Source organism: Entelurus aequoreus, linkage group LG05, assembly GCF_033978785.1.
Source record: "Entelurus aequoreus isolate RoL-2023_Sb linkage group LG05, RoL_Eaeq_v1.1, whole genome shotgun sequence".
Taxonomy (NCBI): domain Eukaryota; kingdom Metazoa; phylum Chordata; class Actinopteri; order Syngnathiformes; family Syngnathidae; genus Entelurus; species Entelurus aequoreus.
Genome location: NC_084735.1, coordinates 64,787,754 through 64,803,166, shown reverse-complemented (window position 1 = coordinate 64,803,166; position 15,413 = coordinate 64,787,754). Strand labels below are relative to the sequence as shown.

At 41.8% G+C, this 15,413-nt stretch overlaps 1 protein-coding gene across 3 annotated transcripts in view; it reads right to left on the bottom strand.

Moving 5' to 3' along the window:
* LOC133650893 (pecanex-like protein 3) overlaps window positions 1-15,413 on the bottom strand; it is a 35,509-nt gene that overhangs the window by 15,858 nt on the left and 4,238 nt on the right. For all 3 annotated transcript variants that reach the window (XM_062048635.1, XM_062048634.1, XM_062048636.1), the window contains 17 exons: window positions 14,874-15,362; window positions 9,353-9,561; window positions 9,164-9,269; window positions 9,025-9,064; window positions 8,848-8,943; window positions 7,002-8,702; window positions 5,641-5,770; window positions 5,376-5,545; window positions 5,115-5,172; window positions 4,897-5,038; window positions 4,665-4,822; window positions 2,156-2,309; window positions 2,034-2,066; window positions 1,789-1,960; window positions 1,594-1,704; window positions 1,414-1,505; window positions 1,237-1,346 (listed from right to left, as the gene is read on the bottom strand). In XM_062048635.1, the coding sequence (XP_061904619.1) occupies window positions 1,237-1,346; window positions 1,414-1,505; window positions 1,594-1,704; window positions 1,789-1,960; window positions 2,034-2,066; window positions 2,156-2,309; window positions 4,665-4,822; window positions 4,897-5,038; window positions 5,115-5,172; window positions 5,376-5,545; window positions 5,641-5,770; window positions 7,002-8,702; window positions 8,848-8,943; window positions 9,025-9,064; window positions 9,164-9,269; window positions 9,353-9,561; window positions 14,874-15,026 (3,635 nt within the window). In that variant the 5' untranslated portion in view covers window positions 15,027-15,362. The remainder of the gene's footprint in view (window positions 1-1,236; window positions 1,347-1,413; window positions 1,506-1,593; window positions 1,705-1,788; window positions 1,961-2,033; window positions 2,067-2,155; window positions 2,310-4,664; window positions 4,823-4,896; window positions 5,039-5,114; window positions 5,173-5,375; window positions 5,546-5,640; window positions 5,771-7,001; window positions 8,703-8,847; window positions 8,944-9,024; window positions 9,065-9,163; window positions 9,270-9,352; window positions 9,562-14,873; window positions 15,363-15,413) is intronic.

Sequence of the window (15,413 nt, the reverse complement as noted above, 5' to 3'; positions counted from 1 at the left end):
TGATATGTAATGGAAAATGGGTAGAATTAAAAAAGCTCTGCTTCTTTCTACTCCTTTTCAAACATGTTAAAAACAGAAACTGGAAATTGTGATGTATCATGTTGTAATTGTAGGCATGTTCAAAATAAACTCGGACCATGAACCATATATTGGCCCACAAATTATTGCCGATAAACAATAGCATTGTCAGTATTATTCTAAGATCAATTTAAGCAGCAATCATAGACTATAATAATAATAATAAAGTAACCCTTTCAAACGCGATACACTTTTATTTTTCATTAGTAACTGTTATCGTAATTGAAAGGTCCAAACATTTTGATTATCTGAAATAAGTAAACATAAATAAAATTTACTCTAAATCTCTATGAGCAAAAATTGCAATTAAATATTGAACATTTAAGTAGTTATTTTCCGTCCGCCACCGTAAATTCGGGATACTGGCTCGTCCGTCCGTGTTAATGGACTCATCTTGCTCATTCGATTTAATGCCAAAATATTCCCACAACAGGACATTTTCTTTACAATCATCTTTTTCTTCCCAGTTTTTGTAACCTTGCGGTGCTTCTCACTGTGTGTGTAAGCTAGCAGTCCCGCCTCCACTCACAAAGACAAAGATTGTGAAAGACTGACAAGAGGATTCTCTCTGCTCATTTAATTCTGCTATTGAACAAAGGCGCTCAGGTGCCGAGAGCGACAAAAAGACTGAAACCTCCTGCAACCTGTCTGGACGCAAGAGACGGAAAAAATCCCCACACACGAACATGGCAATTTATTGATGCCTGAGAAGTTATCAAGTTTATTTTCATTTATTGTTAAATTAATTGACTTATTGATTGTGCGCCCAGGCCTAGCTATATTAAGTACTATCCGTCAGTCAGCTGCAGACGTGGGATCTAAAAGTTTGTTCATCGTTTTTCTTCAGCAAAGATAATGTTGCTATTAAAAAGTGACTGTAATGTTGGCACCGTACCTATGTTAGTATTGCTAACGTTTGAGTCATCCTGTCCCACTCCTTAACGTTGTTGAATGTCATACATGGCATTAATTGGACACATGCAGAGTTACAGTGTAAATGTAAAAAGTGGATTCATTACAACAATAGGCTTCTTGGAACTCTGTTCATTAGCAATAAAACTACAGACACACACAAATGGCATGTTCCCAGTAGGTCTTATTAAAAGTATTTTAAACTGTCTAAATTCAACCTTAAGAAATAATATAAAATATACTGACAACAGGATGGTGGGATCGCTGCTTTGACGACTCAAGTGGTAGGACAAGGCCAGCAGCAAGCCGCAAAAGACAGAGAACAGTACTGGCACATGTGCGTCCCCCCACGGCGCCTTTGAGGTGAGAAAAACACAAATGCAGCTCTGGACCATGAAGTTTTTTTTTTTATGTGGCACTTACATTGATGGCACCGAGGCAAAATCCATACAGCAGAGCGGCCACCAGCACGCTGCGTATGAGGCTGAATAGAGAAGAGAGGGGGCTGGTGGTGGCTGAGGAGGGACAGAAAAATGAATCCAACAACGCATAAATATGCATTTAATAACCAACACAGAGAAGGCTGAAGAGTCCCGCTCTTACCTGTTCCACCAAAAACATGCATGTCGATCTGCTCCAACAGGCACATGATAAAAGTATTGACCTGAGGTAGCCAGCCAAACAGGAAGATGACTGGGAAACACAAGGCCAAAACTGCCAGGGTGATAAAAAGACATTATGTGATGCATGTATTGTACAACCATTAACATGTTAACCAAGGCAAATGTGCAGACTTACCCAGGAGCATATCTCTGATGCAAAGCAGGAAGTGTGCAGAGAAGAAGGTGACGCCGTACAGGGAGACGGGTTGCACACTGCTAGAGCGGCCGGACAAGTCAAAGACCCAAATCAACACGCAGCACAAGCAGAAGTAAACAGGCCGACTGTACACGATGATCCAGTTATGACCCTGTTCACAACAGAAAGGGTGTTAATTAAAGTCACAAGGAATCAAAACAAATGAGGGTGAGCACAGTACTCACATGCATTGGAGAGGCTGCATCTGGTTGTACACTCTGAAACACAAAAAGGATGCTTAGAAGCTTTATGTATACAGTATGTCACATGATTTAGTAGTAAATGTCTGTGAGTGTGACATTTGTACCTTAAGTAATGAGTATTGGCAGCTTGCAATGACCAGGCAGAACTGGAAGACCCAGATGTCCCTGAAAAAGCCCTGGAGCAGCAGTTGAAACCCCAAAAAGGCCACCAAACTGGCCAGCACAACAGCAAACACGTTTTCTCCAACACGCCGGTTCCTGACAACATAATAAAATAGGTCTTTATTAGGGCTGTCTACGGTAATGCATGTGATTGATAAAACATTTTTTATCACGTTAGCATAAATGAATGAAGATTAATCACAGTGTTTGTTTTGACTGCCTAATTTTCTTCTTCGTTATTGTCAACGACCTATTTTCCCTTGACAAAATTAGGACGATAACGAATGAAAGCAAAAGCATATTAACTAAAACAATGACAAAATCAATTGACAATTTAGTCAACTAACTAAAACGAAACGAAAATGTTGACAGAGACAAAATCCAATCTTATTTAATTTTGTCCGGGCGGGACAAAATATTCAATTACAGTTGAATAGCATGAAGGGTATCCAATCAGAACTACTGGTTTGTAAGGCAGTGTTTTGATTTTTCACTTGGGAAAGCAAGAATCAATACAAAACATCGGCTGATGACTTTATGAAATTCTTTACTAAGAATATGTCACTAATTAGAAAGGAGTTTAAAGATAACGCAGCCCAGCTCCAACTGGGTTCTATTAACGCAGATACGAATGTATGTACGATGGATATTGCCCTCCAAAATAATCTCTCTTTTTGAAGAAATAACATTAGAGGAACTTCTGCGACTTGTAAATGGGACAAAACAAACAACATGTTTACTTGACCCACTTCCTGGGAAACTTATCAAGGAGCTGTTTGTAATATTAGGACCATCAGTGCTAAATATTATTAACTTATCACTTTCCTCTGGTACTGTTCCCCTAGCATTTAAAAAAGCGATTATTCATCCTCTGCTCAAAAGACCTAACCTCGATCCTGACCTCATGGTGAACTACCGGCCGGTGTCCCACCTTACCATTATTTGGAAAATCCTCCCAAAAAATTGTTGCACAGCAGCTAAATGAACATTATTGACAGTCCTCTCCAAGGTTTCTCATAGACATTCACATCGACGTCCCATTGGGGTTGTGAGTTTTTCCTTGCCCTTATGTGGGCTCTGTACCGCGGATGTCGTTGTGGCTTGTGCAGCCCTTTGAGACACTTGTGATTCAGGGCTATATAAATAAACATTGATTGATTGATTATGCATCAGTCGGTGACGTCTCTTCACCCCGACGTGGCTCCATGCAAGAGGATCCCCTGCTGGCCCAACTTTGGACTGGACTCTCACATTATTAAACGTATCCACTCGGCATCCATTGCACCGGTCACCTGGGGGCGGGGTGTTCCCATATCTGCAGTCCCTTCTGTTGTTGTTTCCATTGGGTTTAGTTTTTTCTTGCCCTGATGTGGGATCTGAGCAGAGGATGTCATTGTGACATATGCAGCCCTTTGAGACACTTGTGATTAAGGGCTGTATAAGTAAACTTTGATTGATTGATTGATTAATACAATACGTCTTCTACGCCAGGAAGAAAGAGAAGAGGGGACATATGGACTCACTTCACCTTTGCCGCAGTAGATAACAAAACAACACGTAAACCCTGTGGCTCGATTTTCTTCGGCAAAAATACAACCAAATTGAAGCGCCATCTGCAGACTTACAATCAGAACATCTACACAACAGTAAGGAGGCTGAAGCTAATACTTGTAAATTACTCGTACTGTACTAAATTACTTCTACTATTAAAGACGATAGAGCAAAAGCAAAACTACTTACTTTACCACATGTGGGAAAATAAATACTAAAAAACTAACTACTTTTGTAGTAGACAATGATGCCGCGAGCTGAGCCAAGCTTACCCGCTAATAACTATACCTGTACAGTTCATTTTAATCGATGTTCAGCTAATGTTCTGTTCCGATATTAATTGCACAACTTCACAACCCTGTATTTACACGGGACTGTTAGTTTTATTACACTGGTTGCTGTATTTATTTTCTTCAAGTTATGCACTCCAAATTGTCAATAGTTAATGTATACAACTTGTGTATGTAAATAATGTAACACTATATTATAGCAGTTCCCATTACATTCTTAATGTTAAGATTAATGCGTCTAATACATGTTTGTTCCATTTCTATTATTCCCTGTTAAATAAATACAATTATTTTAATATAAGCGTACGCAATTCTACTGTCACCCAGTTTTAAGCATATCAATGCTTTGCAGTTAGTTCACTAAACATTTAAAAAAATGTTCCTGTATAACATTCAGACTACATAATTGCATTTGTATCCAAACATTGGGGTATTTTCTTAAGCAATTTTTATGTATGCAAGCAAATAATAACCTATGATTAATCACAGTTCAAGAGTGTGATTAATGTGATTGAAAAAATTATCACTTGACAGCCCTAGTTTTTATATATTGACACTAATCATATTGCTGAACAAGGTGCCCAAAGGTAGCGGCGCTGGTCTGGCTCACCTGTCCAACAAGGCCATAAGAGCTAATCGATCGTAGCGGACCCTCAACCACTTCCCAGGCAGCACCCAAAAGCGATAGTACTGTTTGGGTTTAGCTTTCTCCTCAATCATCAGTGTGTTTTCTTGGGACTCCTGCAAGGACTCATGATCCAGGTCAAACTGCAGACAGGTTGGGATGGGTTTTAAAAAAGTGCTAACATTGAGGATAAAATACAAGAACAATGAACGCTAACCTCAGGTATTTCCAGAGGCACCCTTCGCACCTGCATGCCCTGTAGGACCACTGGTCTGGGCTGCAGCATGGACAGGACCGGGGCTCCCTCCTGGACCTCTGTTGAGGTGAAGCTTGAGGACTGGGACTGCCTCTCCCTTTCCCTACAAGCAAGAGCTTCAGCTGTCAGCAGTGCTACTTTTCAAAGATGAAAGATTAATTAAAAGCACTGTAACTTACTGAACTGGGTCTTCATAACCTCCTCCAGCAGGTCCAAAAGTGTAAGACCTTTTCACTCCTGATACACACCAGAGAGAATCGTTTAATGCAATTTCTAGCTATTTTTCCCCTGCTCGAATTACTAAAAAGTTAACTATCCTCTCTCTTCCTTCTTAAATGACAGACGTGAGAGCTGCATTGATCTCTTCATTTCACAAAAATAGAAAAGCTGCTTTTATTCAGGGAACGTTAAACTTTATTCCCTGAAAGCAAAAGACGCACCGCTCTCATCAAAAAAGTAGTGCACGGCGCCCTCTGATGTGTCGTCAAAGGTGGAGGCCTCGTGGATGCCGCTGCGGGGGAGCAGCAGTGATGAGGCAAACTGTAAGGCGGACGGGAGGGTGCGAGTCCGCGAGTGGGAGGAGGTCCGAGCCCTTTGTAGGTCTTGGAGGCTAATGTAAGCAGAAAAAAATTGCAGTCTTTAGACCTTTTTACGGTTACACTTAAAAACACACATCAGCAACTTTCTTTAAAAAGTGGGGCTGACCTGGGAGGGGATCCCATGGTGGAAGGAGGAGGTGTAGGGTTGGTCCCAGCATTGTGTCGCCTGCGGATAGCCTGGGTCCTCTTTACACTGCTGACAGAGTCGTGTTTGCCTCCTTCCTCCAGCGCCAGAGCTGCAGAGAACCCAATTGTTATGTTCAGTGGCAGGCAGAACACCAGTGGCTTAGGGCCTATATGTGCTTAAGTGAGACATGGTGAACAACTGTACGGATTCTGGCAGCGTAGCATTCTTCTACTCGGCTAAGTCTGTAAGTGCGCACCTTCATTCAACATGTGCGCTTTGGGTGGAGCGAGCCCTAAAGGTGCCCGTTCCTTGTCAAATCTGGCACTCTGCGTATTCTACCGTCGACTTAAGTATTTTTGTTCTCATGCTCTTCTGACGCAGGAATAAGTACAGCGCCCTAATAAGGTGCACTTGAATTGCATGCAGTCTACACCACACATAATAAAATGATAAAAGAAACTTCAAGAAAACTATCAAACCTATTCTGATCGCTTCAATTGAGAAACCTGAAAACATCCATTTAGGTGAGGATAAAAGGACCACTATCAAAATAGAAACGCACATTGTTGTCTTGTGAGTGTGCCCACAGCGAAAGGGTACCGTGTGTATATATGCCGTGTTTGGGCATCCTGGTACTAACTGATGTTCAAAGCATCTGGACAGTGATAATTGAACTATGTGACTATTAAATACAAAATACATATATTATGTAGCATCTATCTATTGATTTTTTTGAGAGTTAATATCAAAGTGTCACACTCCACCGCACAAGCACACACACAGCTGTCAATGCAAGGCCCTCTGAAGCGTCACGGTTTCACAAACATTTGTACTAAACAGAACTCAAGTCAAACAAAATTTCAACTACGGATTATTATTCCCATCAAGCCAGGAAGAAGAAACTGGTATAGTGTGCATATACACACTATATCACCATGACAACATACATTCAGCTGGAAAGCACTGCTTGGATTGATACGGGCGGTTTAAACATAAAGTGTTATCTTTTTCATGCATTCCAATGACATCAACGAGTGTTGATGGCAAAGCCCGCTTAGTAATGAACTCGCCTTCATTCCAAACTTAAGCACTTTTGCTTGACTTGGGCGTGTACGCAGGTTGGATGTGTGAATACCAATAAGAGAAACGTGCGTAACTTCAAGCGCTAAAAAAAACAGTTAAGCGCAAATAGGAGAACAGGGCCCTTACTGTTCCAAACTCTTCTATGGCGATCGGAAGTGTAATATTTGTTGAAACATGACTTGTCAGTTTTAAAATCTACATTTGGCAATACTGACACCAAAACAACCTGAGGCAATATATAGGTTACATCCGCTCACCTCCTCCCACCGCCCCCTCCTCAGTCAACTCCCCTCCTCGCCAACCCATCTGGTTGCCAGTCCAAGAGCCTCCCAGAGAATCCAACCGAAGATGATGAGGTCCAGGGAAGCTCTCCATGTGGATGGTGCGAGCCTCCAAGTCAGACTTGGACATGGTGAGAGTGCGTGGTGCAGGTGTGGAAGTAGAGGGCATGGTGTGTAGAGTAGAAGGCGGAGCTGTTGCGTTGTTTTGACTTGAACCTGCTCCGTCCATACTGAGCACCCTGGCGTGAGTCTTAGCGCTGGCTGTGCTCGACGAGCGCTGAGCAGCACGAGAATATGAAGGGCCACCGGGTTCGGCTAAATCCTCTTCCAGCGGAGTGGGCAGCTGAGCGGCCGCGGGCAGTGGTAATGCGGGCCCGGCATTAACGAGATCTGGGGAGTAGCAGGAGGTGGAGGAGCTGGAGTCGTCTTCATCTGAGCTGTAGTGGCGCTGAGAGCCCAGACTGGATGCTGCGCTCATGTCGCTGCCATCGTCCTCGTCACTGGAATCCTCGAAGAGACTTTCACTGTAAGCCTTGGCGCCGAGCCGGTTGCGCACAGGGATGTAATCTCTGTGCTGTCTATGATTGTGGTGACGCCTGTAAGAACCACAGTCAAAACTACTACTTCCTGCGCCGGCTCGCCTTCGAGGAGCTTTCCGCCGGCCTGGCCTGTGGCCAACATTACTGCCACTGGCCTGCAGTAGCTTCAAGTCTTTGGGCCGCACAACCTGCTGGGCAGACTGATCTGACACCAGGAAGGGGGTGGAGGAAATGGGCAGAGCGGGCTCGGAGCACACTGAACCCAGAGCCAGCCCTGAGGGCACAGAAGTAGCTTGCCTAGGTGGAGGTAGGGGGGGAACAGAGACGGTTCTGTCTAAGTCACAAACGTCAGAGTGACCGCTACTCGAAGGGGAAGAGTTGTGGAAAATGGGGTCTTGTGGGATGTCAGAGGGTGCAGGCGGTAAATCGTCTCCTTCAACAAGTGTCCTGTCGAGGGCCTGGCTGGGGGAGACATCTTTGGAAGGTGAGCGTAGCAGCACACTGTCAGACAGGTTATCTGTGTCACTGCCATCCTGTCCTGCTGGGATATCTGCATTTTTGGGGACATTATCCCCCGCTGCCAGCGTCGACGTCTGTCCATCCGGGGGCTTGGGTTGGCTGAAAGATGGGCTTTCAAGCTGAGTGGAATCCGTCTTTTCACTGCGGTAGCTGCTTACGGTGCTCAGCGTCTCACGGTCAGTAGTGGCTCCACCTCCACTGAAGCAGCTGTCTGTAGATCCAGCAGCCAGAGCCACCCCACTGCGGCAACCTGGGTGCTCAGTCCCAGGCACAAAGACCACAGGATCAAGACCCAAACCCAAAAGATTTTCACTCAGCTCCTCACTTAAGCTACTCTTTATAAGAGGACTAAGGGGGGTTTCCCCTAGACTCTCAGACTCAGCAGAGGGGCTGAGGGGAGAATATGCTAACCCATTGTCCTTGGAAATTTTTTGAGGCGCCTCCACCTCCTGCAATGCTTCTTTATCGCCTCCGTCTTCTTGACTGGAAGGTGAAGGGGGTACAGACAGATATTCTCCTGGATCTCCAAATCCGGAAGCCATTCCGGAGAGTCCCATTAGACCTGGGAAGTTACCTCCCAGGGCAGCAGCAATGCAAGACTGGACCATGCTCGGAGCCCCTGACAGAGAAATAGACCAAAATCAGATAAAAAAGCAAGCTTTGTGCATTAATTTGGTTTTAGAGCAGCTTTATGTCCATGTAATATTAACAACATTAAGCACAAATCAAATGAAGACGGATTGTGACTAAAAAAGGAGACTTACTGATGGTGTCCTGAGAACTTTGCCGCAGCATCTCGCGATGAGTGGAGGTAACGATCACGTTATTGCTTCCCTGTTCTCGCAATAACTCTTTCATATCTAAAGAGAACAAACATGGTTTAACTAAAGTGCAAAACATATAATATTACTTAAGGTATCCGTGAAAGGAAGAACACTGACCCTTTGTTCCCCCTGAATCCTCAAGCTGGGGTAAGAACTCCTGGACAGTAATAAAAATGCACAAAAAGCGACATTTTGCGTAAATGATCAGTTCAAGAGGTGAAGTTCGAGGCAAACAGCTTTGGACGACATTGCTCACCGACACCTGGTTGAGTCCAAACAACGAGTGCTGAGAGCTGCACCGCACAGGAGGCGTAGAGTTGACCTTCCGAAACACCGTCATCTCCACACCAGCATGGATATCCCTGTGAGGAAGACACACAAATGAAAACAAGGCCATCATTGGTAATGCTAATTACACTTTTGTCTAAAAGCACACGGTCCTCACCTGGGTTGACTCCCATCATTCGCGCCATAACCTTCGTCCCCTTCTTCTGTCCTTGGAGCGTCGGCAGAGAGCGAGGCCTGCTTCTTCTCAATAATCTCCCCGAGGTCGAACATGGCGTGAAGACGGTAGTTGACCACTTTGACAGCGGTAAAAAATACGGCCACTGCGGCAGAGTACAAGCCTGCTACCACCAAGCTGGCGGGAAGAGCCTGTGGAGGAGTAAAAGAACATTACATCAACAAAACAAAAATGTCTGTCGCATGTACACGTCTTATGTAACACTAGTATATGTTTTAGGGGTGCGACGATTCGTCAACAAATTTCGATAAAAAATGTGTCCTTGATAATAGTCAGTGATGTCATCGATCATGCGGGAGTCAGTGCGACCGGTGACCGGCAGCAACGGGAAGAGAGAGGCCACTGGTAACAACACAGCGGGTGAAAACATGGAAAGTATGGAAACATTTCACCATAAAATTACCAAAAACATTTGCTCAATTTGCAAAAGGGAACTTGCTTGTCATGGCAGTACGACTGTGCATTTAAAGCGGAAACTTGTCAGATATTTGGAGGATGAGGTGTCCGACTGTCCTCAGTCAGGTAGTTAGCTGATTAGCCAACAACAGAGAGACAAAGTTGTGTAAAAAATAGATTTAACTATTATTTTAACAAAAGTTAGATAGACCTCCAAGGTTTCTCATTGTATCCCATTGGGTTGAGTTTTTTCTTGCCTTGATGTGGGATCTGAGCCGAGGATGTCGTTGTGGCTTGTGCAGCCCTTTGAGACACTTGTGATTAAGGGTTGTATAAATAAACTTTTATTGATTGATAGATTTGGTGTTGTATGTATTGCTGTTTTTTTAATGTTCTTTGTTTACATACAAATGTATACTTTGTTTTTGTTAGCACTTTGACTGTCATTGCTTTATATGGACAACAGTGTGATAGTATTATTTTGTAAAAGCCTAATGAGTATCACATTTACACTATAAAGAGATATTTCTGCAAGAAGTTAATCTTTATTGTTAGTGTGCACATGCCTAAAATATCTCAAGCTGAATATAAAAATTGATGGCTAAATTAGAGACACTAAATAGATGTATACTTTGTAATCAGATAAGACAACTAATTGTCAATGACTTGTCGATTACCAAGTTAATCGTTGGTTTTCTTCCTTTTGGCTTTTTGTATTTTTTATATTATATTCATTTTTAATGGTATCAGTAATGGCAAAAAGGATAAATATGACAATGGGGATAGAGAACTGAAAATGCAATTTATTACAACAGATGTATTTGTCCTGGCTGCTCAGTACAAGGTGCCAACAGTCAGCTAAAAACAGACGTTGATAGTTAAAGCGTGTATGTATGCACTCTAAATGCTACACTTCCTACAGCAGGTAAGGGAGTATGTTTCAAATAAAAAAAAAATACATTTTTCAACATTATGAGAGCCCTCTAGACATTAAATTACTCTTTAGTCAATGTTACACTCTTTTAATCCAATATAATAACGCTGCCTGAGGCTGAGCCAATCAGTGACCAAAATAATGAAGAGTGTGCTCTAATTGGTTTGATCTCATCGAGTGGCCAACACTACTGTAGCATTAATATTTGTAGAATATGCTTTTTTTTTTACCCGTGATGTGGTGAAGCCGCAAAATTGGACTGTACTGCAGACAATTGCATATGTTTTAACTTTATTATCTGATAATGTAACAATTATTATACTAACATATATTCCAAACAATTTTTGTCAGAATCACTATAAATACCGTATTTTTCGGACCTTAGGGCGCATTGGATTATAAGGCGCATTAAAGGGGTCATATTATATTTTTTTCCCTACATTTAAAAAACTTCCTTGTGGTCTACATAACATGCAATGGTGGTTCAAATTATTGCATACATTATGTTTTACAGACCAGACCGTCTTCAAGCCGCTTTCTGACCGTATCTTCAGAACGCGGCATTTTGTGAGCGCTCTTATATACGTGGCTCTACTTCGAATGCATCTTCTCCCTGTCATCTTTATTTTACCGTAGTTTTTAGCGCTTCCATAGCAAGTCTACTGACGGATATAAGTAAGAACTGTGCACTACTTTATATTAGAAATGGCAACAGCGTAGAATGTATGTCCCATAACAAGCGGATAGAGGAAAAAAAGGAGCTTATTGACTACAGGGCAGACTGCGATGGCGGAAGCGCACAAACTCTCGGGACTTATGGAGATCCCAAATACACAAGGATGTCATTATGGCCTGTGCAGCCCTTTGAGACATTTGTGATGAAGGGCTATATAAGTAAACTTTGATTGATTGATTGATAACAGCAGGTACCAATAGGTAAGAAAGAACTCCAGATAATATGTCTCCTAATAGGTGCCATTTTGGGGTCCATATACTGTACACACACCATAATAGTACCTCTGACTATGGGTAGGCATAATGCTTCGCGTTCTATCAAGCAGTGCGGCTTTATAGCTTACAAAAGTCGCACTAAAAAATGTTGTCAGATTTTTGAGTACCGTGTGTAATGTTCTATATTCTCAAGGAAACTGCTGCTTGCTTGCGGGTACTTGCTACTAGAGGTGGGAATCTTTGGGCATCTCACGATTCTATTATGATTACGATTCAGGAGCTGCGATTTGATTAAAAATCGATTATTGATGCATCATTAATTTATGTATATTGATGCGGTTTTACATTTATTTTCATTTCACTGAATAAGCGTTTCAACACATGCAACATTTTTAAAAACAGTGCATTTCTAATAAAAAACAGTTAAATTAATTCCCATTACATTTATTATCCATCCATCCATTTTCTACCGCTTGTAACTGTTGGGGTCCCGAGGGGTGCTGGAGTCTATGTTACATTAAATGTGTGCAAAACTGGCATAAGTGCCCTATAATAAAGGAGCTGGTCAGATCTCTCAGTGAGGTGGCTCGCTTCAGTCAGCCAAATTTTAGAAACGGTCTGCATTACATTATTTACAATAAATACATCGATTATTGACGTTTACTAAACGATTTTATAATCGTCCATGTCCAAATTGCAAATAATCTACAAATCGATTATTTCCGCCACCTCCACTTGCTACCGTCATTTATTGAACAGGCGTCAGTCATCCTGCAGTACACACATATCTCTTATGTGTGTCTGCCAACTACTGGTCACATTTATCATGAAACCATGTACCAAAAAAATTGCTTCGAGGCCGGTAAACACAGCCGGGATTAGTATGTACATTACAATCAGGGTGTCCCCAGATTGCCAAGATACCTGTTGGGCTGTGGGCTCGGGTAGCGGTGCGGTCAATATGACGTCATCACATTTTTTACTATGATACATTTATTGTCTTTAAAAAGGCTAACCAATTCATGCATACATTTAAACAAATATGTTATTATTAATTATACTATTAACATATATATTTATTTTAATATAATATGGTTTTGCTCTATTTTTCAATTATTGTTACTTATTGTACAAATGTATTTAGTTTTTTTTCTTTTCTAGAGATTTCTCCAATCCTTCTAGTCACTCTTTCTTTATTAAAACAACTAGCAACAAATCTAGCATCTATTTCTAGTGGTTTTGTAAACTGTACTCGTCACAACGAAAAGCGAGCTGCAGAGAGCCTGACGTCACACTTGCTTTGTGCTGCTGGGAGATTTTGTCTCCTAAAAAATGTTTTGAAGACCGCTGTCTGCAGGTATATTTCGGATATATTAAAGTATGTCCACATTGCGGACATGTTACCTCCGATCCAGGCGAGCCCACGCGTATGGCTTACAATACGCCATCGCAACATCAGGTTTTGGCAGCGCTGTTCCGGTGAGCAAAGTATATATTTTTTCGGCGGCCAAATTTTTGGTTCATCACTAGTCAATAATGCGCAAATAATAAACCATATATATCCATTCATACTGTAACTACTTGCTGGTGTTAATGTGTATGTTAGTGTGTTATGATGACCATTTTCCCCATGGTCTGCGAACACACCGTGTCAGCGTAAATTAAAGTGCCATTTCTATTATACCGTATTTTTCGGACTATAAGTCGCAGTTTTTTTTCCATAGTTTGGCCGGGGGTGCGACTTATACTCAGGAGCGACTTATGTGTGAAATTATTAACACATTACCGCAAAATATCAAATAATATTATTTAGCTCATTCAAGTAAGTGACTAGATGTATAAGATTTAATCGGATTTAGCGATTAGGAGTGACAGATTGTTTGGTAAACGTATAGCATGTTCTATAGGTTATAGTTATTTGAATGACTCTTACCATAATATGTTATGTTAACATACCAGGCACGTTCTCAATTGGTTATTTATGCGTCATATAACGTACACTTATTCAGCCTGTTGTTCACTATTCTTTATTTATTTTAAATTGCCTTTCAAATGTCTATTCTTGGTGTTGGGTTTTATCAAATAAATTTCCCCCAAAAAGCGACTTATACTCCAGTGCGACTTACATATGTTTTTTTCCTTCTTTATTATGCATTTTCGGCTGGTGCGATTTATACTCCGGAGCGACTTATACTCCGAAAAATACGGTAAAGAGTATTTTTTTACTAGAAATGGCAACAGCAAAGGATTTTACCATTCATGTGCATGTATGAACCAGGCTGCTCCACACCAAGATTATAGAGAAAAATAAGGAATTTAGTGACTACAACTTTGGAATTTACAACTGGATAAAAAATGGCAGACTTGCGCAAAGCTCTTTGGGTAAACCTTACCAAATATGGAGATATTATGGAAGTATTATTGTATCTTATTGTACACAGCAGACGTGTCATAAAAGTCATGTGTAAATAAGACAGCCAATAGATGGATCCTGCTTCTTGCAGATCATAGATATGCATGCACAGATTGTATTACACCAGACATGGGCAAATTAAGGCACTTCTGAATGCGCGTGCACAAGTTCTATCACAACATGAACTTAAAAAAGTTGAAAAACTTATTCGGGTGTTACCATTTAGTGGTCAATTGTACGGAATATGTACTGTACAGTGCAATCTACTAATAAAAGTTTCAATCATTCAAAAAAAAAACAAGTCACAAATCTGGACGCGCTGGCTAAAATCTTACACGGCAGAAGTGTCACAAAAGTCACATGTAAGTAAACAGCCTATCGAGGGTTCTTTTTGATTAGGGACAGAGACAACTTAAAACACATGTATGCGGATCTGAATACACACACTGGGATTGATATACAGAATTGGATTACACGAGCACAGGTAATACACGTTCGCAAGTAATTTTGCTACAATAATACTTCCATAGATATCCTCTGATGTAACTAAGGCAAAATACATCACTGAAGTCTCAATTTCAGACGGCTCATTTGGAGCAAGTTTGAAAGAAGGCAAGATTGTTTTATAAATATCTCCGCCATGCCTCAATGGTTTGATTTCAAGTTTTCTTGATTTACTGGGATCTCAAATACACAAAAACAGGTATCAACAGGTAAGAAAAATTGCTTTAGCATAATAGGAATCTCACCATGTACAGCAGAAAGGGGAAAGCCAAAAGAAATATCCACAGGTAGAGATGGAAGCAGTTGGAGAAGGTGCTCTGATGAGGGTCCACATACCACCCCCCGGTAAGCGAGGCCCACACGCCCTGTCGTAATATCTGAAGTGCTTGGGAGCCCATCTCTCCTCCTTCAGGGGAACCCCACAGCTGAAATAGTCGCTCCAACACTGTCGCTGACAAAACTGTGGAGTTGGATCCACAGTGTCTTGAGTCTATGATGGCAGTTCCATTGGTGATGGCAGATCAAGCGGGACTGTCTCATGGGGGACGAGAGTTCTGTGTCCCGAGTGTGTGTGCGCTTCAGTAAAGGTCAGGAGTCTTTGCACATCCTGGCACTTGCGTGTGCTCCCTCCCTGCACAGACGATGCCACGCTCTGGCTTAATCCTTGACGGGTAATCAGGTGAGAGACTTTGTGGTACATTGGCAACCCTTGGAGTGTGTGAGAAAACACTCATCTGTAAAAGACAGAGCAGAACACAAGTATTATACATTTTGGGCAGGGCAAC